This window comes from Podarcis muralis, chromosome 9 (genome assembly GCF_964188315.1).
Source record: "Podarcis muralis chromosome 9, rPodMur119.hap1.1, whole genome shotgun sequence".
Lineage (NCBI taxonomy): Eukaryota > Metazoa > Chordata > Lepidosauria > Squamata > Lacertidae > Podarcis > Podarcis muralis.
The window spans coordinates 53,812,744-53,833,891 of record NC_135663.1 but is presented as its reverse complement, the minus strand read 5'-3'; the positions used below and the strand labels follow the sequence as shown (position 1 = coordinate 53,833,891).

The 21,148-nt window shown below is 42.4% G+C and overlaps 2 protein-coding genes across 17 annotated transcripts in view; one reads left to right on the top strand and one right to left on the bottom strand.

The window, feature by feature from the left end:
- Positions 1-16,749, bottom strand: part of FIP1L1 (factor interacting with PAPOLA and CPSF1) — a 34,933-nt gene extending 18,184 nt beyond the window's left edge. For 2 of the 16 annotated variants that reach the window (XM_077934278.1, XM_077934281.1), the window contains exons 1-12: positions 16,638-16,749; positions 14,098-14,137; positions 13,329-13,389; positions 11,941-12,044; positions 11,212-11,273; positions 10,788-10,895; positions 10,081-10,211; positions 9,722-9,790; positions 6,715-6,824; positions 5,260-5,367; positions 1,321-1,414; positions 295-451 (exon numbers count right to left, since the gene is read on the bottom strand). In XM_077934278.1, coding sequence (XP_077790404.1) covers positions 295-451; positions 1,321-1,414; positions 5,260-5,367; positions 6,715-6,824; positions 9,722-9,790; positions 10,081-10,211; positions 10,788-10,895; positions 11,212-11,273; positions 11,941-12,044; positions 13,329-13,389; positions 14,098-14,137; positions 16,638-16,734 — 1,141 coding nt within the window. In that variant the 5' untranslated portion in view covers positions 16,735-16,749. Of the gene's footprint in view, positions 1-294; positions 452-1,320; positions 1,415-5,259; positions 5,368-6,714; positions 6,825-9,721; positions 9,791-10,080; positions 10,212-10,787; positions 10,896-11,211; positions 11,274-11,940; positions 12,045-13,328; positions 13,390-14,097; positions 14,138-15,515; positions 15,827-16,637 lie in introns of those variants that run through there. The other 14 variants (XM_077934282.1, XM_077934284.1, XM_028744392.2 and 11 more) reach the window with 11 other exon arrangements.
- Positions 16,750-18,258: 1,509 nt separating this feature from the next.
- Positions 18,259-21,148, top strand: part of SCFD2 (sec1 family domain containing 2) — a 146,540-nt gene continuing 143,650 nt past the window's right edge. The window contains exons 1-2 of the mRNA XM_028745201.2: positions 18,259-19,392; positions 20,182-20,350. Of these exons, the coding sequence (XP_028601034.2) occupies positions 18,534-19,392; positions 20,182-20,350 (1,028 nt within the window). The 5' untranslated portion in view covers positions 18,259-18,533. The remainder of the gene's footprint in view (positions 19,393-20,181; positions 20,351-21,148) is intronic.

The following is a 21,148-nucleotide window of genomic DNA, read 5'->3' as shown; positions in this document are numbered from 1 at the left end:
TGAAGTAAGGGGATCTTCACCCGTGGAGGAGAAAATGCAAATAATGAAGAAAAATGCCTTCGAAGGAAAGATGAGGAAAACATGTGAAAAACCCTTCATAAGAAAGGACCATGTGAAGCCAAGGTAACTCTTGGAAGTTGTCAAGCAAATTGCAAATCTTTTACTGGCCAGAAAAACATCAAATCCCAATTATAGATAAATATATAAAACACACCCTGAACACAACTTTAGCTATCTAAATGGAAACACTGCTAATTATGGGGTTTTTTTCCTTTCTGCATCTTGTATTTTTACCTGGAGGAGGAATCAGAGGGGGAGCAGTACTGACAGATGGAGGTGGCGGAAGAAAAGGAGGCGGTGGAAGATGGGTGGGAGGAGCTCCTGGAGGAAAAAACGGAGGGGGCTTGGTAAAACTGTTGTCCACGTCGGCACTGGGGCGTTCAGAAAGAACCTACAAAACAAAACCAACATTATAATTTTATTTTGTAAAAGGGGGGGGGGGAGATGCATATTTTCTCCTGATTTACAGATTAAGTAGTTTTTTTCTGAGATGAAGAAACGTGCATTTGCCTTCCAACAGAAACAGGAGAAATTTCTCAGTGAAAACTTTGAAGATTAAGAGGATAATACAGGTCGTTGCTGGAATATCCTATGCATTTTGATCTCTCACTCTCTAACAAACACTTCTAAATGTATACTCACTTGAAATGAGAAGATGCAAGGTGAAACTTTGACAACACAAGAGTGTGAGCATGCCTGGGCAAAACAATACCCTCAATTCCATGTTGCATTAGCGGTAAAGCATGCTGATGACTATAACACCCTAAGAGCACTTATTGCATACCATACTTTAATTAAATGTCTCCTTTTTCAAGGGGCAAAGACTTGTAACCAATGCAGTACTAGGCATTGTCTTGTCAGTGCCAAGATTTCCACTAGAACAATAGGACTTCTCCCCCTCCTTTCCAGTGCATACCCCACACCCTCCCGAAATCTGTTCTGTAGTGTTGGGGGAACTCCAAGAACAGATTTAGTGGCTGTGCGGGGGAGGGGGGAGGAGACGTCCCATTGCACAAGTGTAAATCCTTACACTGATGGGATGGCTACATTGGATACAAGCCACTGGGTTCTTTCAAGCTGCAATTCTCTCCAATTTCTCGACAAGTGGCTTACTCAAATATATGCTTTCTATTTGCTCACTCCCTTTGCATATCAAATATTATATGCATCACCTTTTCAGTTCTTTAAACTGAAGCTAAGGTGAAAGCAAAATCAGTCTTGTTGTACCCACTACGCGTATGTAAGAGGGAAAAAGGAAACCTGTATGTTGCTGTTTTCATTCGCACGCCTCCTTCCTTCTACTCGGCTTATCGTGATCGTCTGCCCAATCACATCTATTGTACCAGAAAGCCTTCTGAAAAGAAATATAAAAGGGAACTGTTACATTGACACACAGGACCAGAGCAAGACCTGGGGGGATGCATCTCAAGCCTTTCAAATGCCTTGTGTATACGTTTCAAAAGGCTATTACTCAACAAGGTTAATCAGCTGAGGGTTTTTTCCTGCTTCTTTATTAAAGGCAGCAAGATCATCTCAATAGATGTTGTGTCATCCCCGAAGAAGAAACATAGTATTTTATATTTAAACAGAAGTACAGTATATCAGCAGTATCCCTGAGAATTAGCAATACGAAGAGAAAATAAAAAGGTAAAAGTACCCCTGACCGTTAGGTCCAGTCGTGCATGACTCTGGGGTTGTGGCGCTCATCTTGCTTTATTGGCCGAGGGAGCCGGCATACAGCTTCCGGGTCATGTGGCCAGCATGACTAAGCCGCTTCTGGCGAACCAGAGAAGCACATGGAAACGCCGTTTACCTTACCGCTGGAGCGGTACCTATTTATCTACTTGCACTTTGATGTGCTTTTGAACTGCTAGGTGGGCAGGAGATGGGACCGAGCAACTGGAGCAACTGGAGCTGTGGTTTAGACCATAAGAGGCATATATTCAAAGCATATATTTCTACTGAAGGAAAAAATCCTTGAAATTAAAGGTGGAGGTAATAGAAGCTAGTTTCAGAAGATTACTTAAAATGAAAGACTGCATGACTAAGAAGGTACTTATTATTCACGCTGTGTATCACATATATTAAAGCAAGGCACCTATCCAACAACTGAAACTCTGGTAGGAAATATTCCTAGCAAATATTATTGCCTAAGAAGAGAAGATCAATTCTTGAACAGGCAGTGATGCCTCAGCTATAAATACTTCTGACAGGCACGTTTCCAAATCTGCTGTAACATGCACCCCAAAGGGAAGCAAACCTCAACTTTTGTCTGTTGAGTGGTTTCTAGGCAAAGTGTTACCATTCATATCCTATTGAAGTAAATGGCAAGACTCCCATACATTTTAATAAGGTTGCATCTCATCCAAACAAAGCAGGTTAACATAAAACCAGAGTATTCCCTCTCCAAGTATGACACAAAGTCAGCATACAAAAGCTAGGTCTCAAGAGTTACTCTTACCTCCCAATATTCATGTGGCTGAGAGGACAGTCGAAATTTGTGGCCGAGCTCAGAAAAGAGTTGAAAATGTGGATAGCTTATTGTAAAATGCTATTTGCATAATCTGTTTTAAACTGTTTTTAATATTGCATTTTACATTGTTGAGACCTGCCCTGGGACATTGTGGTGAAGGGCAAGCAATAAATCTATCATCATCATCATCATCATCATCATCATCATCATTTCCAGATTAACTTTTAAGGAAGGGAACACCCCGTTTTCCCCTTTAATAATTGACATTTTTCTATACCTGCACAGTGCCTGTAGCTACAGAAGTGAAATAGTCCGGCAACAACAGTCAACAACTTTAATATTGTTAAAACAAAACGCAACTAAGTCAAACATTAACTACCAGATGATAAATATACGTATGAATGAATTCTACACTAGTTACAAAGGAGCCAAAATTTACAAACAGCTGATGAGAACATAACCTAAGAAAAGCCTCGAAATCTTCAACAGTATTTCAAGGGAACATGCAAGCAGGCAAACTAAAAGCAGAAGACAAACACAACCTTTTTGCCAGCAGTTAAGAATTTTAGGGTGTTAAATCTTTAATAGTGTAGCCTGCTCTGAAAAAACAGAAAATAATGGTTAGGAGAAAGATGAAGCTACATTGATCATTAGCAATAGGAAGAGGGTAGCAGCAAGCATACAGAGGCAGACTATACACCAGAAAATTAGGGCCCCTAATCCGTACTTAAAAGGCTTCTACATTCAAACATATTATGAACTACACTGACATGGGTCCACAATTTCACTCAACTTTACTCAGCATGATCAGTATTCTACCATCCTCTGGCAAGCACAACGACATCCAACCTTCCTTTCAACCTTGGAGTTGGGGAAAAGGTAGGGCAATAAGGTAAAAGACAACAAATTGTGTCCAAAATCAGCAGACAACAATATTTCTACAAGCCAGTGGGAATGTAGTAAAAAGGCCCATGAGCACACTCAGAGTGTATTCCCCTTTGCACTGAGCAAATGCACCTCCAGCTAATAAATGAAGTATATATACTCAGCTATTTATGGGATCAGGCTGGAAGCCATCAGAACACATGACCCTGGGTTGGTTGGTTTTTTACTTGTCAGGAGGAAAAACATCCTCATCTCATGGTCCAGTATATCTGAAGGAGCGTCTCCACCCCCATCGTTCTGCCCGGACACTGAAGTCCAGTGCCGAGGGCCTTCTGGCAGTTCCCTCCCTGCGAGAAGCCAAGTTACAGGGAACCAGGCAGAGGGCCTTCCCGGTAGTGGCACCCCCCCATGGAACGCCCTCCCACCAGATGTCAAAGAGAAAAACAACTACCAGACTTTTAGAAGACATCTGAAGGCAGCCCTGTTTAGGGAAGCTTTTAATGTTTAATAGATTACTGTATTTTAATATTCTGTTGGAAGCCGCCCAGAGTGGCTGGGGAAACCCAGCCAGATGGGCGGGGTATAAATAAATTATTATTATATTATTTGTTGGTGAGTGGTTTTGTAGAAGACTGTGCATCAACACAGTCGCAAAAAAGCACAATCCTCCACCTGAACTTCAAGCTCAATTTCTGGACAATTCAAGACTCTTCCCCCACAAGCTCCAGATCAGGACGAGTGCTACTTGCCTATTTTGTGCTGCGATTGTAGTGAATCCAACAGAGCCCTAGGTATCTCAGAAGTACTGTTTAACTGTGATGACCCCCCCCCCCCAGCTTCAAGGGGTCTGGGGCTAAAGGATTGTCCTGGAAATCATGTAAAGTTTCAGAGTTATAGTGGAAGGCCAGTGCCAATATCCTGCTCCTTGAAGAAGTGATCAAGCCAAGCAAAGTTTGTGGACCCTTGAATGAGGACAAATCAGAAACCACTAAAAATACAGGTTTAAAATCTTATACTTAGGAACTAGGTGGGAAAACAAAGTTAATACAGGGTCTGCAACATGTAGATTAAATAGCCAAACAAATCAAAACACAAAATATCAGTGCCTGAAGACTGACAGAAATGACATATACACTTCATCTAGCTGGAGGCAATGAGCCAATAATCAACAATCTTTTCGGAGATAAGTAGGACTGTATACCTACTATTGTGGCAACTGTCACAAAAGCTGTTATTGTTAAAAGTGATGGAAGTTAAGGGTTGGGAGGTTCATCCTTTCTGCAAAGAATTACTTTGTAATTTCACAAACTGATACTTTAAAAGGATGGCGCTACGGTGTGCAATGAAGGGATGCGAGGCCACCAGCTATCTAAAGGTATGAGTCTGGCAAGTACTGGATAGATATCCTCCTTGCGTTCCACAATGGAAATAAGGGGATACACAGGCACACACAGTTTACAAACTAGTTCGCATTCTGTTCGTTAGCAGCATATGAAGCCTGCTATTCTGATGTGAAGCTTGCCCTATTTCTATGCTTTCCTGTTACCAAATGATTACTATATTGAGAGAGAAGAACAAAACCTACCTGGTTTTGATAGTATTAACCCCCAGATATCACTGCACTCTAAGATTTAGCACTTTTGCTCTATGTAAGAAGTGTGGCTATTATTACACACTACATTTATACTGTGGAATTAAGGGTAGGGGTTTGTGCTGCAAAACCTGGGCATACACTAAAGTCCAGAATGCTATTCTACAGCAGCCTTGCCTAAACACATGCAACCAATGAGTAAAATTAACATTGTAATTCTAAAAGGACTATGTCCCTTTTAACTTCTTACCTTAGTTCCGGCGATTCAGCCCTCCCATATCGGTCCTGCCACTTCCCAACACCTGAACTTGTTTTTCTGGCTGCAGTGCTCGGCTGTGACTGAGAAGAGGCGCTGTTTCTGGTGAGATAAATTTTCTAGGTCTTTCTTTTCCTCAGGCATTACCCCACTTTCAATGAACCCCCAATTGGCCTTTCCACATAGGAGACATAGAGTATGTTGTCCCTTATTAATGGAAGAGAAGAGCAGAAACAAAACCTCAAATCTATCCCTTTTTGACCCCTTTCCTTCTCTGCGTAAGGTGATCTGAGAAGCCCTATGTCCCAGACTTAATTACCCAGGTATTTACTGGGAACTCTGATCCGGCTTTCCATTGATGAGGTACAGCCAGTAATGCTGCTATTAAAAAAAAAAAAAAAGAACTCTAGGTTATTGTGTTTAACCCCTGGGTTTGTGTCACTTTCCACTTTCCAGTGATAATAGGGCTAATGATGGGTCAGGCGTATGTTCCTGGCTCGTGCCCAAACGAAGTTATTAAGCAAAGGAAACAGGCAAGTACAGGGTTCATTCATGGAACGCCAAACCATGGTTAGGTTTTAATTTTGAACCAACCCTTGGCCCAGTTTGGATAAAATGATAAGCCAGAGTTTATCACCAATCGGCATGAGCCAAAGCTAGCCTTTGATGCACACAGCTAGTGCAGTCAAGGAAGAAATTGCTATATTTTATTAATCATAACTGAATTATGTTCATTCATTCTTTCATGCATCGCTTAACAAAATCCCTAAGCATTACACACAGATTTACAATCATAAAATCACAAGCAAAAAGTCAGTACATAGTATCAAAACACATGGAGTAGAATAGACTAAAACATTAAGCAAAACATTAAAATAGAAATACCACCTGTGAGTTACTACAGTGCTTTCAAGAACAGATACAGTAAGCCTTGTTCAAACCCTAAACTGGTTAATCTTAACTACTGTTTGTTGAAACAAAACCCGTTTCACAAACTATGGTCTGAATTTGGCTCATTTCAAACAAGCTATACTTAACACATTGTGTAGGTGAGCATGTTGCTGATAAGATACAATTAATGGGGAAATGAAACAAAAGCTTCCAGTCTAGTCCTTGTGGAGGAAGGACAAGGGAAGCAGCTTGTTCCTGTCAGTGATTTCATCATGTAGTCCAGCACATTATCTGTACTTACCTAGCACAGGTGCTTTAAACAGAGACTTAAAAAGTCACATTCTTACTATTGATCATGCTAAAATATAATTAAATCCCTTTAACTTTTCCTGGTCAAATTCCACACACTTCAAATACATCTAGGATTGCAAACTAAAATATGAAAAAAGCTTAAGATTTGAGACAAGGATAGCAAACTTTTCTTTTATTTAGTTTAAGAGAACGGTAACAACTAGAAGGTATTTTCTCTCTATGGCAGTTTGAAAATATCCAACTGACCTGTTTGATGGGATGCCTGTCTTGAATAAGGGAGGGGGAGAAGTAAACTCAGTTTTGGTTGGTGGGAGTGGCATTTCTTTCTCCATGTTTCCAGTTCTTCCCTGCTGCACCTTCAGAATAAAGTTTCTTCATTAGCACTGTCTAATGTATTGGGGGGGGGAAGCATCTTTAAGTCAAGTACTGAAGTCAAGATGCTTAAGTACAGGGCTGAAGAACAAAACTCTTAACGAATTATGGCTGCTCATCTTAGCAGATCTTGTGCAGGAAAATTTTGGCCTGGATTCAAAGACTGTTGCAACTAGTTCCATGTACCCAAAAAGAGCCTGTGTCGCCCACACAAGCCTGTGATAAACCTTCTTTCAATCTGGGGGAGTTTCAAAAATAGTTTGTGCTACAGCATGAAGATCAGATAAATCACAAGAGAACAAGTGAGAAATAAAATAAATTCCACTGGACATGTTTGATGAATGAGCATAAAGTAACTCTCTGAATGCCAAAAATGTTTGTATTATTTTGCTGCAGGCTACGTAAGATTTTATGTAAAGCATACTTCTTCAATGTGGGAGAGGGACAGAAACTGAAAATTATAGTATGGTGAACATTTGAAAAGTTTGAACAACCACGTTTCTACCAGAACAAAAGCAAAACAAACTCATATGGTCTCCACCGTGGAAAAGCAGTTCTTCATGACATCTAGAGCAAAAAGCAAAACGCAGTTGCCACAGTAATTGTAGTCTCATTAAATGTGATCATCTCCTTTCAGATAATTATGCCCATCTTCAACATCAGAAAGGAACAAGGCTACAGAACGATTGTGTCTCTATAAATTTAAGAATTCCAAGCCATTGAACAAGGACTGCAATAATCTAGACTAGTCTCCATGCAGACTGTCCTGCACATGAACTGTGTCATTAAAAAAAATGCCTCCCACTTTCTAAGAAAATTCTTCTTCAAGTAAAGTAAACAAAACTTAACATACAAATTAAGCAGAGACAGGAATCAAAACCCTTTCTTTTTACAATAGAGCAGGGTGCTCTTAGCTACTTGCTTGAGGAAACAAATAATTACTGCTATGTATGTGGCAATAATGTCTCCCTCTATTTAGGCAAAAATAATATTGTGGTGTTGTACAGCTAATTATGACTGTATAAATTGCCAAAGAGCAGGCCAGGTAGGATAAACCACATCCATTTTCACAGCTCCGTGCTCAGAAAAGCCACCAACATACCACTCCAATGCCATCAAGTAGTCTAAGAGAGCAGAGCCATCTGGACTGTTAAAACCCTCCAATCTGGGCATCCATAAGATCACTAAAAGGCTAATGTATTCCCAAAGATCTCCCCTTATTTGAAGGCAGCAAAGTACATCTAGTCTTCAAATTCTCACCAGATGTTAATGAAAAGCACCACTGGACCACAGAATTTTAAATCAGGATCATTCAAAGTCTGCTATTGCAGTGCAGCAGTCAGAGTTCTGAGTTTGAATGTGGAAAAGTTCAAATCCAGATTTAAATATTAAGTTTGCAAGGCGGCCTTGAAAGTCACTACCTCTTAGAATTGTTGCTAGGCTTAATGCCACCCTAATGTCCTTTAAAGGATACAATAAAAAATAAAGAGACAAACTAGGCAAGAGCAAACTTCAAATTATTAGTATTACATCAGCCTTGTCTAGATTAGGCATCAATTAGGTCTTCTGTACCCAGAATTGGATTACTGAACGCTAATAAAGAATGGAAAACTTGGCTGATGAATCCAATCAAAAATCTCTATTCAAATTTACCTGCAGGCATATAGTATTAACATTGATCAGGCATTCTTATTTACATAGTAAAACTAATTATATTAGACAACTGTGCATAAAAAGGGATTGGTAACTGGTTGCCCTTGGGCTATAACCTCCTCTACCTCGCCCCTACTTGCCCAATCTAAATGAAAGTGTTTTAAAGAAAGGGAATCGTATAGTTCCAACTTTCACTTTAAGAAACAAAGAGCTTTCATGAGCTTACACATTCTATTCAACTGCACTCATGTATGCATTCTGGAAAAACAAAGCACCCCCATCAATCTTGAAGCCATTTTTTCCAAAAGCATATTGGTTCCTTGGCACCAGGAACCTACTCATCGTCTCACACCATGTCGTCCCTTAATATAAAGTTTTTACACTCAGGCGTCCACAAATGCAGTTGCCAATGGAGACCTCCTACCATTTATCCAGCACGAAGCAAGGCTCCTCTCCTCCCCCAAGTTCTCCACACAGCACAGAGATCTCAAGAGGACAATAAACTCACACACTTCATGCAAGAAAGAGATAAACACTGCATTGCCTGTGAGTCCTTCTACATGAACGTATGGCAGGGGAAAGGCAAAGTCTCATGTCTAGGTTCTAACTTCAGAAACAGTCAACGTTCTTGCTGTTCCCAGTATCTTGTAGGGCTAATAAAACTGTTCCCTCTCTGGAGCTCTCCATGCACATCAGAGTGAAAGGGTCAGTGATGACAGCTGTCTGCCAACACCAGCCAAAATATGTGTTTCTCTATCCTTACTGCCAGCTTTATAGTTATCTATGAGGGAGTAAATTGCTCTGCCCCCAATAATACAGAAGTGGATCATTCCTGATATCGGGGGGGGGGGGGGGGGACACACAAGAGAAGCCATCCGTTCAATTGGTTCTGATCATTCTCCAGCATGTTTTCTCACTGGAATACTGCACAGAAAATAAAAACACATTAAACATCGACACTCCCATAAACTAGAAACTCATCTGACTAAAGGGATGCAGCATACAAGGAATTAAAGAACTGCCAGAGCAATCATTAGTACATTAGGCCATCAAGTCACAGGCTTGCAGCAGCAAAGGTAAATTACAGGGTTCTACATGCAGCACATCTGGAGTATACATCAAAACACTTGGGGAAAACAGCTACGCCCACTTGTGCTTAGATTCAGACCTTGGAAATGGTATGGCAAACAGTGATTAGAGTGACTAAGGAAAGTTTACCAACATTCACCTTAAAAAGATTGTATGTGCCATCTGGAATCTCTGCCCCTGGAGTTACTTCCATAGCAATGTCTTCGGCCTAAGTTAAATAACACATTGCCCATTAAAACACCACATTATGGACTGATGGGCTACAATACAACTAACAACAGGTTACAAGCTAGTTGTAGCTTGGTGGTTCCACACTATCAACACAAAGGCCAACAAAGAAATGGAGCAAAACTTCTAGGTGACAGGAAGAGGAAGGAAGGTAGGTATGTACTTTGAACCACACAAAGACTTCTAACACTCACTGCGGAGACAGTGCTATTCCAACTTCAGAAGGAAAAGCATTTCCATATTTTGGTAATCAGAGAGTCTATTCATTACCGTAATTTTATTTGTCGTTGAGGTAACAGGTAAAATTTCAAGTCCCATTCGTATTCTCTTTTGTTTTTCACAGTATGCTTTCCAGGTGTCTTCATTAAACCCATAATTGAAATAATCTGAGAGATCAGCACCTGAAGAGGGATAAAACACAAACAGTCTAAACGTTACAACTCAACTGGCAGAGAGGAAGGGAAATAACCCAGTCCTCCACTAAGCTGTTGGTTTTTAAGTGAAACATAGCTGAAAACCATTCTAAAAGGGGGTGTTTTCTACTCCCCCCTGCAGCACGTATTAGCTACCAGCAGTGACAATTAATTAACTGCAGTACAAGGGAGAGGGCACTTGACCAAATGGTACATAATCTAGCAAAGAACAACTGCCGCAAAGCAGAAAACTCCAAGAGACACCTATGCAGTTAAGAGGACTGCTCTGTTGATACAATGATTTAAAAGATGCTCAGGCATATTCTTGTACATGAAAATTCATTTATTTAAGTAAGGGTTTATTCCTCATTGATTTAAGAAATTAACAACACAACTTCTTATCCATAAATTGTGTTCATTGGGTTCTGAGCAATAGTGATCACCCTACTTTCTAGTTGACTAATGGCTTAAGTTCTAATTTGCTACATGGAAAACCCACATTTTTATACAATCTCACTGACAAGCTTCTACAGTGATAAAAATTCAAATAGCAAAATTTGTTACCTGGCTTTCTCCAAGGTTTATCCTCAAAGGAATCCAAATCAACTTCTAATAGTGGAACACCATTAATACTTCCTGGTGCATCCAGATCAACTCCTTTCACTTTTGCACCTACAAAGAAGTGTCAAAATATTATAATAAGAACCATCACACCATTAACAATTCTACACCCAGAATTAAAGCATATCTGTGTTTATAAGCCTGACAAATAATTGAAAACAATGAAATAACTACAGATACATGGGGAAGAAAGACTTTCAGTAGGTACCCTGGGAACATCTCTCAGGAGAGCCTACCTAATATTGTTGAGAAAAATATTCTTGCAATGATATAATTCATAACTTTACAGCTGTATATAAATGCAGTCAGTACAGAATGCTGATTTTTTCTTCTATTTTTTATTTTTGACAGCACAGAAGACGCTTACCAGAAGATCCGTAAGATCGTCCTCCTGTCTTGATATTGAGATTCACTGGGGCTGCTCCATACCTAAAAATTAATGTTTGTATTATTAAGTGGAAAAATGAAGGTTGACAGCTGCCAACTTTAGCACCCATTATTTGCACATGAAAGAAAGCCCAATATTTTGTAAACACATTATCCAAGGCACAAAACCCCCCTAACCTAAGAATTTGAGGAACATGCTGGCACCATATTCCCATTTTGAATCATGTGTTTCAAAGCATCTGCAGCATAAGTGCAGACTTTCAATATTATGAAAAACCAAGATGTTGCATTATAAAGCTATATTATCTAGAATCAGTTGGATTGTGTTACTTTTTAATTAGTCAACCTGGCAAAGTACCAAAAGGGAAAAAACTTTTTTTTATTTTGAGCTTTGTATGTTACTTATAAAAAGCCCATGTGTGATTAGTCCATCAAAAATGAAACTGGCCTGATCAAACACATGACCAGATGGTTGAAAAACAAAAAACAAAGTGTTACAACTTACACGTTTCCTTGCTACAGTTTGACAAGGGAAGTGAATATTCACTTGCCTGCCTTAGATCAGATCCATTGTGTCATGGAAGTCAGGTGCTGAGCCCACCACCAACCAACCAACCAACCAATGATATGGGTTTTCTGATAATTTTCCAATGCAAACTAGAGTAATCTGCATAGGATAATCTGCCCCACATCACTGCAGACAGCTTACCCATATTGTGGGGCTCCTGTTTTAATATCTCCTATTGTGACCTGAACATCATCTTCATCGTCATCACTATCACTATCACTGTCATCCTCGGCCTCTGTTGCTTTCTACAAGAAGAAAGATCACAGTTACAAATTACATTCAATGTAAGTAAGTGACCAACAATGGCAGACTAACATTTAATAGAGTACTTTCACTACAATTATTTCAAAATAAAAAATAATGGTACTGCTTTTTTCATATCTGGGTAATATTTATATCATTTAACACTTCCAAAAAATAAAAAACTAAGCAGAAAACTGAGCGTTGAGGATAAACACTGACATCTCAAGAGAAAAAGAGGAAATCTGGCTCATTTCACAACCACAGAACCTTTTTATATGTACTACTATGGTGCACCACTGAAGTCAATACGGGCTCTGCCACTGACTTACCGTATTTTTTGCCCTATAGAATGCACTTTTTCCGCTCCAAAAATGAAGGGGAAATGTGTGTGCATCCTATGGGGCGAATGCAGGCTCCTTGGCTTCAGCGATAGCAACGCGAAGCCTCCGAAGCCTGCGCTCCGGAGGCTTCGCATTGCTTTCGCTGAAGCCAGGAAAGTCTGCTCTTTGAGGCTGGCGGTGGGGGAAAGCAGCGTCAGCCTCAAAGCTGGCGGGGGCAGCGGGAAGGCACACGAAGTCTGAAATACTTGTGCGTACGTCCATAGTATCCATTGAAAATACTGGCGGGCATCAACCAAAAATGCTATCAAATGCATTAGAAAGCTAAGCAGCCACTCCTCCACAAAGTTGGACAAATTATTCACTGATACTGCTCCAAACTTCAATGCAACGGAAAAAAGCAGGTATTGGGACAAGGGATAAAATACTAATTATCTACCCAGCTGGTCTCTCCTAAAACTACCATTCTTCACAACAAACAGCCATTGGGGTTGTGTTATGTGCATGTAGTATGAAGACGATCTGTATCAGGTAGTTTGTTTTGTTGTTTTTCAGTAACAAGGCAAGTATTTCAGCATTAGTTAAATGCAATCACATGACTCGGTGAAACAAACTCCTACTGAACTAAATTGTTTTTGCAATCATGTTAAATCTATTCATAACATTGTACCAGTTTTTGACTGATGTTCAACACCATTGTGGAGAAGGGGGGGGGAAAAGGCAAGAGGACAGTGAAGCTGATTTATTGGATGGGCTTTCAAAGATGAGCCTAATTCCAGAAGCCGCACTATCAAGCTTTGGATTTTTCAAATCATTTAGCACCTGGGCTGACTTAACTGAATGTTGTGATAATAACATCTTGCAAAAAAACACATTGACTTGAGTTCATTAGTCACCACAAGCAGTTTGTTCAGAATCCAAGTACATCAAATAACTGGTTTCAATCACCGTTTTCACGACACCATTTTCAGCAGCGGCTTCTTCTTCATTTCCAGTCGGAGGTTGAGCACTTAAAAATAATCATAATAAAAAACATTAACCAAGTTATGAGATGTTAAGATGTATAAGAAAATGAGTTCCACTTAAAATGGGTTATGTACTTGTTGTTATATCATGGATGGATGAAATAGCGTTCCATAAAAAACTGTATGTTTATTTAATACTGCATTAATATCCCATCCTTCCTCAAGGATAGTGTACATGGTCCTCCTCCTTCTGCATAATATTCTCACAGCCCTGCGAGATGGGTTAGGCTGAGAAAAAAAGGTAAAGGACCCCTGGACGGTTAAGTCCAGTCAAAGGCGACTATGGGGTTGCAGCACTCATCTCACAGACAGCATTCCGGGTCATGTGGCCAGCATGACTAACCCGCTTCTGGTGCAACGGAACACCGTAATCCAGAGCACACGGAAGCACCATTTACCTTCCCACCACAGTGGTACGGTACCTATTTATCTACTTGCACTGGGGAGCTTTTGATCTGCTAGGTTGGCAGGAGCTGGGACAGAGCAATGGGAGCTCACCCCATTGCAGGGATTCGAACCACTGACCTTCCAACTGGCAAGCCCAAGAGGCTCAGTGGTTTAGACCACAGCGCCACCAGTGTGGCGTATTGTATCGTATAGTAGCTCTTCAACAAATAATAATAAATTCATGTATTTTCAACACATTTCACACTCAATGCTACAACGATATACACAAATAAAAGAATACCTACTTGCCAGATGTTTCCTCGGGTTTCTCATCTTCATTTTCATCTACAAAAAGCAACAAGAAGAAAAAATACTACCTCAAAATTATCTCTGACTGCAATAGTACAAACAAGAATCCCTCACAAATTTCCAGTTTTCATTTTATACAAAATGCACAGATTCCATTTCTAAATATTCCAGCTGCATTTCTCAAACCATGTGTTATCTGCAGTCAGGATTGTCTCCCTTTTTACTAGTCCTTCTACACATGAATTCATAATGGGTTCAAAGCACCAACAGATGTGAGCTGTGTTTTCTTTGTACTTTTTCTTTGTGAGCTGCAACCTGCTTCCTGCCTTTTCCATGCAAGCTTAAACACATAGGGACACACACCTCCAGTAAAGCAGCAATATAGAGGGAGTGGTGTTCTTGTTTTATTATGGAACTTGTGTTTTTACCTTGTATATTTCTGCCTAGATCTATGGAATAAGAGTGGTATACAAATTTAATGAATCATCATCAGCATCATAATGACATACCGTTTGTGCCTTAACTCTCTACTTTCCCCTTATGATCTTTGTACTGTTTAGAAACAATCTCAATAAAAGTGTGTTTCTGAACACCTTGTGCTTTCCCATGTCTCTCAGGCAGGAAGGCAAAGGACCAAAACAGGTTGGTGCATTGCTGCTGGCAGCCTTCCAACTCCCCCAGTATTTCTGATTTACCTTACCACTAATAACAACAAAACGTTCAAAAATCGCTACTGGTCCAAAGACCTCGGTCAACTCCTGAGAGAAAGGAAGTGCCTCGATATGGTGGTGGTCGAGTTAAAACGTATTAAAAAGCTGGTGGGCGGAGTATTAAAAACACAAAATCCAGGGCTATGCAGAGTCAGGGAGGAGTCTCCCACCAAAGCACGAGGCTTCGAATCAGACCGTGACTTATTTCCTTTTTCACAAAGACCCAAATCGATTCACAAGGCACCCCAACTACATCCAGGGAGCCCCTCTCGGCTGCTTAAAAAAACCCCATATGCATGCGCATGTTCAGCGGGGCTTAACTCTTCCCCGGTGAATGTACGATGGGGCCCGGTGTGCCTATTCGCTTTCCAACCCATGGGGCTCCAAATCCACAGCGGGGCCTACCGAGCCTCCCTTAAGGAGACGGGCAAACGGCATAAAGGCGGCCAGGGGAAGGCGCCGCGCTGCAAAGGGCAACCCGCCTCCTTCCCAGAGGCCTCCCCGTCCTTTGGGAGCCCGAAAAGCCGGCCGCGGAAAGAGCAGGCCCCGGCCGCGGCCTGGCAACGGGCAGGGCCTAGCGTTTCCCGCCAGCCGAAACCCGAGGAGGGGCGGCCCGGCAAGCAGCATAATGGCGGCGTGGGGAGGTGGAGAGCAGCTTGAAGAAAGGAAAGAGGTGGTGGTGGGGTTTGAAAGAAGCTTCGTACCGCCATAGAGCCACTCCTCCTCCTCATCCCCGGCGCCGGCCCCGCTCAGGTCCGCCGCCAGCCTCTCCACTTCGCCGCCGGCCGACATGGCTGCTGCTGCTGATTCTGCACGAGGAAGGCCTGGTGGCGCTTCGCTGAGGCGAGTCCCGCAGTGCGCCCCCGCCCCCTCCAACCTCGACCGCTTTTGATTCTTGACGGCGGCAATAGGAAGGACAACAACAATGGCTGCCACTGCCTCTCTCTCTCTCCCCCGCCTCCGGAGAAGCCGAGCGGCGGCGGCAAGCGCGACGGCGTCTCGGCCTGCACTTCCCCTCCGCCGCCGCTGCGCGACTTGACACGCTCGGGAAGGGGCAGGCCTGGGCCCCGTCGGTGGGCGCCGCTTTGCTCTCTGGAAGCCCTAAGCGTGCTTACTCTGAAGTAAGCCCTGCTGAGCTCAGCGGGGCTTACTTGCCCAGGACAAGAGTGCACTGGGAAACTGAGGAGATTCCCCCCCCCAAAGGATGTGGGGTTGTCCCTGAGCAGCAACACCTGCACTTCTTTATCCGCTCCACTGAGGGTGGCTGTGACACGCAGCAGCGTTGAAACCACAATTACAAAGTAGTTACAAATTCAGTGCTGTAGTCAGATGCGGGCAGCCCAGAGGATTTAATGCACTCGTCTCAGCACACACAAACGCACGTGAGATGCATTCTCAATCCACTCAAACGGCTCGCCTGTTTCTCAAAGGTGTGTGCATCTACTTGCAAGGTACCCCCGTGGAAGGGACTTAAAATAAACCAGATGCTTAAAGATTTTATTTTTTATCCAGTTTTAATTAGTTCTCTTCTTGCAAAAAGTGGGTGTGATTTGAGGCATATGATTGGGCTGGGCGGCTGTTACTGCAAAGCACTTTTCATTCTTAAGCAAGGTAGTTTTGTTTTGATGTACCAGTCAGGTTTCCCACTCACTGCCTGGTTAGAATGGCATTTCCTATTTCTAGGGTCTTATAATGCCATTTTATGCCCGCTAAGTGCTCTCTGAGACTGTACAACTCAAGCCACTGGGAACTTCCCTTTTCCACCCATCTAAACACCTTAATTTGATTCTATAGTCCCCATGCCTTTAAACATAACCTTTACCAACCTTCCATTCTGAAAGTCCCTTTGCTCTTTTTCCTCAGTGTCTTCAGCTTGTGGTAGAGTTGGCCTAGTGAAGAGAAGTCAGCTCCTTTAATCAGCATTAGCAATTTACCGTATTTCTAAAATAAGAGGTGCTAGCTTTCAGGCCTGCCTTTATATCAGACCATTTGTTTTGGGAGGCATCCAGGTTGATAAATTTATTTAAGACACTCAGTGGGGAGGGGAAAAACAATTTGCATATACTCTGCTACCACTTCACATGTTGTTCCATGGCTCAACCCTGGCATTAAAATGGTTTGGCCTGGTGAATGAATATTGATTCAGATTAAATCATACCTATGAGAGGGACTTGCATTAATGACTTTTGAAAACAGGTTTCCCCCCAGAACAGATTAGCTAGTGATAGCTTCTTTGTAACTTTGTCCATTTACTCAAGTCACCTTGAAAAACAGATCCAGAAATACATATCAGTATTTTGTTGTTCCTGCTGTCGTCCTGTAGTGCTTTGTAGTTTGTAGTCTGGGTTGTGTGGACTTTTGTAGAGGTTTAAGAATTGCATACCTTTTTTTTTTTTTTTTGCTGAAGTTAGTTGTTCATAACACTCCCAGTGTTGTGTAGGTATACATGCTTATTTTAATAGGTTCAAGGACTTCTACCTGACGGTACTGCTGGATTAAAACAAAGGTTGATTTACCATCCTGTCTCATGTATAAAATGCTAGTGAACAGGACCTGAGTACAACAGCACTCTCCTCTTATTCCATGGATTACAAAAAGGATCATGATCTATGATTATTGCTGGCTGGTTGCAATTTATCTGACTTGCTTATTAAGTCAATGTTACCAAGCAGGTGGATTAGTTTTAATTGTAGCCAGTTCTAGAACTGCATTTGCAATGAAGAATGGGTATTAAATGTTTTAAATTAATGAGACTACAAACCTAAACCGGTTCACTCAGAACAAAGCCCCACCAAACTCAATGGTGCTTACACGAAGTTAGGTACAGCTAGGACTGCAACCTTAACCATTAATTTAAATAACTAGTTTCAACCCTTTCCCCTCTAAAACTCAAACTCTCAGATTATTTTCCTGTTAAACCTTCACCCTCCCGCCCCCACACGCACATTTAATCAGTGCAACTATGACAAGTCTCTACAGAATTCAGGCTTCCAGCTTTTATGACATTCAACAATACATTGTTTAACAGATATTAAATCTGATGAGACAATTATGCGAGACGACGAGACCTGTAGCTAGTCCTGGGTGTGCTGTTGCTATTACTACTACAATTGCTATCACTAGGACATGAAAACACCACCGAATACTATTTTGTCTTTCAAAACCGTCATTAAAAAAATAATAAGGCGAACGTGACAGAACAGTTCAGAACCGAAAACAGTAGGAGAAACGCCCGACACAACTCTCAAAGGTCCCGCCCCGCTACACGTTGCCCAGGCTCCATTCAGCCTCCGCGGCTCTTCCGGGTTGGTAGGCGAACTTCCGCCCTCAGGTGAGAGGGGCATTTGCCGGCCAAAGAGCTTCGTTCTTACAAACGCCCGAAACAGCGCCCCGCCTCCTGGTCTTCCCGACCGGCCAATTGGAGTCGGGAGCTGGAAGATGACGTTGAATCCGCGCGACCGCTTCAAAGATAGGCGTGTGCGGATTGTGGAGGCCGGCGGTGCTGTCAACTCCGCTACCCGCTTGTGAAGTGCCGGAGTGGCTTAGGATGTGCCTGATTTAAGTATCCCGCGCCGCCTGACCGGCCTCGGAGGTGCGCTTCCTGCTTCAACACATAGCAAAGGGCTTCTTTTCACTTTCCTCACTGACACCCCTTGCAGCCCGTCGTCTGGAGTGGTACCCACTGAGAAGTGCCAGGGGGACTCCAGCAAGCCTCTCCCACGATGTCTTCCTCTTCCACTACCTCCTCCTCTCCCACAGCCCCTGCTGGGATGTCGCAATTCTGCCAGCAAGCCTGGGGGCAGGTGTTTGCCAAGGCCAAGCGGGCTGTTGTGTTCATGGACCCTGCTTGTGCCGAAAGCCTTCACTGGGCGTGCGGAGGAGCTGGGAGGTTGCTGCAGGCCGGGGCGATCAACGTCAAGGAGTTTTCCAGCTTTGAATCTGGAGGTGCGGACCAGCCCAAAGCTGTCTTTGTGGTGGGCAGCTTGCTGAAAGGCAGGACGGTGGACATCATCCGTGACATTGTCACTCTCAGCAACTTCCAGTACTGTGTGGTTTTCACAGCTGTCAGCCATGCGGTGCACTTGCAGGCCCACAACGCTCCCGGCACTACTGAGGTTGAAGGTGTCGGCCGGGTGGTCTTTGAACAGTTTGAAGAGAAGCTCTGCCAGTGGATGGGAAACATGAACTACACTGCAGAGGTTCAACATGCCCCTTTGTTCTTGGCACCCATCTCGCCTCATCTCTTTGTAGCACCTGCCTTCTCCTTGTTTTTCCCCTTGATGGCTGAGGATTTGCCTCGGATCAATAAAGCTAGACCGGAGAAGAAGAAAATCTCCCACTTGAGTGATGTTGATTTTTCATCTCTGTCTTCAGAGTTGCAGCTTCAGATCAGGTCCTGGGTTTCTGATTTCAACAGCTTGTTTGAGTACCTCAGTGTGCGGGAGGAATGTTTTGCTGTTGGGACAATAAGTAAGATAATTGCAGGGGATCTGGCAAATTATGCCCAGGCTAAGACCAGAAGGAAAACTGCACAACACAGAGCTTCTGTCATCTTTGTGGACAGGACATTAGATTTGACAGGTAAGATGTTTGAGGGATTAACAGCTTGACCAAGGCATTACAGTTTGCTGATATAATAGTTTGTATTTACTCTAACTTGGATATTGTGATTCTTTAAAGAGTTGGAGGCAGGTGCTCCTAAACACTGTCTGGTTATGCTGTTATGGATACTTTTCAGCTTGCGTAACTTGAGCAGGCTGGCAAGTGATAACAAGGGTTGAAACATCTTGTTCTTTGGGTTGCTGCTCTTCCTGGCTAGTGAAATCTTCCAGGGATGAGCTTTCAGTAGGATCCCTGAAGATGGTTAGTGCCACTTTAAGAGAGGGCATAATGCCCATCTTCCTTGAAAGAGGCAGTAGTGATAACATTATGGAAGAATCCAAGTGGCTTGCCAAGGCAGTCTTGGAGACCGTGGATTATTTCAAATCCATCCCAAGTTAATAAACCTATGAGATGCCAGTTAAAGTGTAAACATACTTCTGCGATATGTGCACATCTGCCAGTATTTAACCACCTTTCCAATTACTGTCAAATCATGGTTGTATATAAGAGATCTAGACACTGGGGTCTAGTTTACTGTTTTTCCACTATGTGAATAGAGTGTGAATTCATTTTATACAATCATGGTGATATTTGTTTGTTTTCATAGCTGTCTTCCAAATGGTCAACTTCTAAAATTCACTTTCTTTGCCATTTTAATATTGACATTGTTCAGCTGTTCTTTTTGTGTACACAGTCATATGATTTTGTTTTGTTCTGAACGCTCATGTAATAGACCTTTTGCTAAGTCAATGGATTATTCTTTTTCAGGAGCAGTTGGTCATCATGGTGACAACCTAGCGGAGAAGATACTCTCTTCTCTTCCCAAACTTCCAGGTCATACAAATGACGTGATGATCAACATGGTAGAACTCACAAACCTCCAGAGTGATGATGCAAGCTGCAGTATTGTAGCACCAGGCTGCTTGGCACAACCAAAGTAAGAAGCTTCCTTGTGTGTGGTATTCTTTAAAAGCTATGTTGCATTTGAGTTCTGCACTGTTACCTAGCCCAGCAAAACAGAGATGTAGTCACAAGCAGGTTTTGCATGCATATTCCTTTGCTGGGCTGGAAACTGAAAATGCAGTCCGGATGTATATGTGCATCTGTATTGTGATGCCAACCATAAGCTGCCAGAAAGTTGATATTTACTATTGTCTATTCAGATATTGATCATTAACCCAACAGCACAATATGATGGCAATTTCACATACAAAAATGTTGCTATTGCCTCATCGTTGGTATCATCTAAAATGGTGTCTGTCTAGCAGAGTGATTTTCTTTTGCCCATGTACCCCTTCAGGTGTTCAGAAAGCTAATTTAAAAAGGGACCTAGTTCAGGTTCCAGCTATACAAAAAGGAACTAGTTCAGTTCAAGTTAATAGGGTCAGAGAATGGTAGAGTTGGAATGGACCATGAGGATCATCTCGTCCAACCCCTTGCAATGCAGGAATCTTTTATGGCAGCCACACAAGTACCCAACAGGTACTGCTATTGGAAAACAGAGATGCAGTCGTACCTTGGATCCCGAGCACCTTGGTCCTTGGACATTTTGGCTCCTGAATGCTGCAACCCCGGAAGTGAGTGTTCCGGTTTGCAAATGTTCTTTGGAACCTGAATGTCTGACAGGGCTTCTGTGGCTTCCGAATGGCTGCTGGAGCTTCCTGCAGCCAATTAGAAGCCACACTTTGGTTTCTGGATGTTTTGGAAGTCGAACAGACTTCTAGAGCAGATTTCA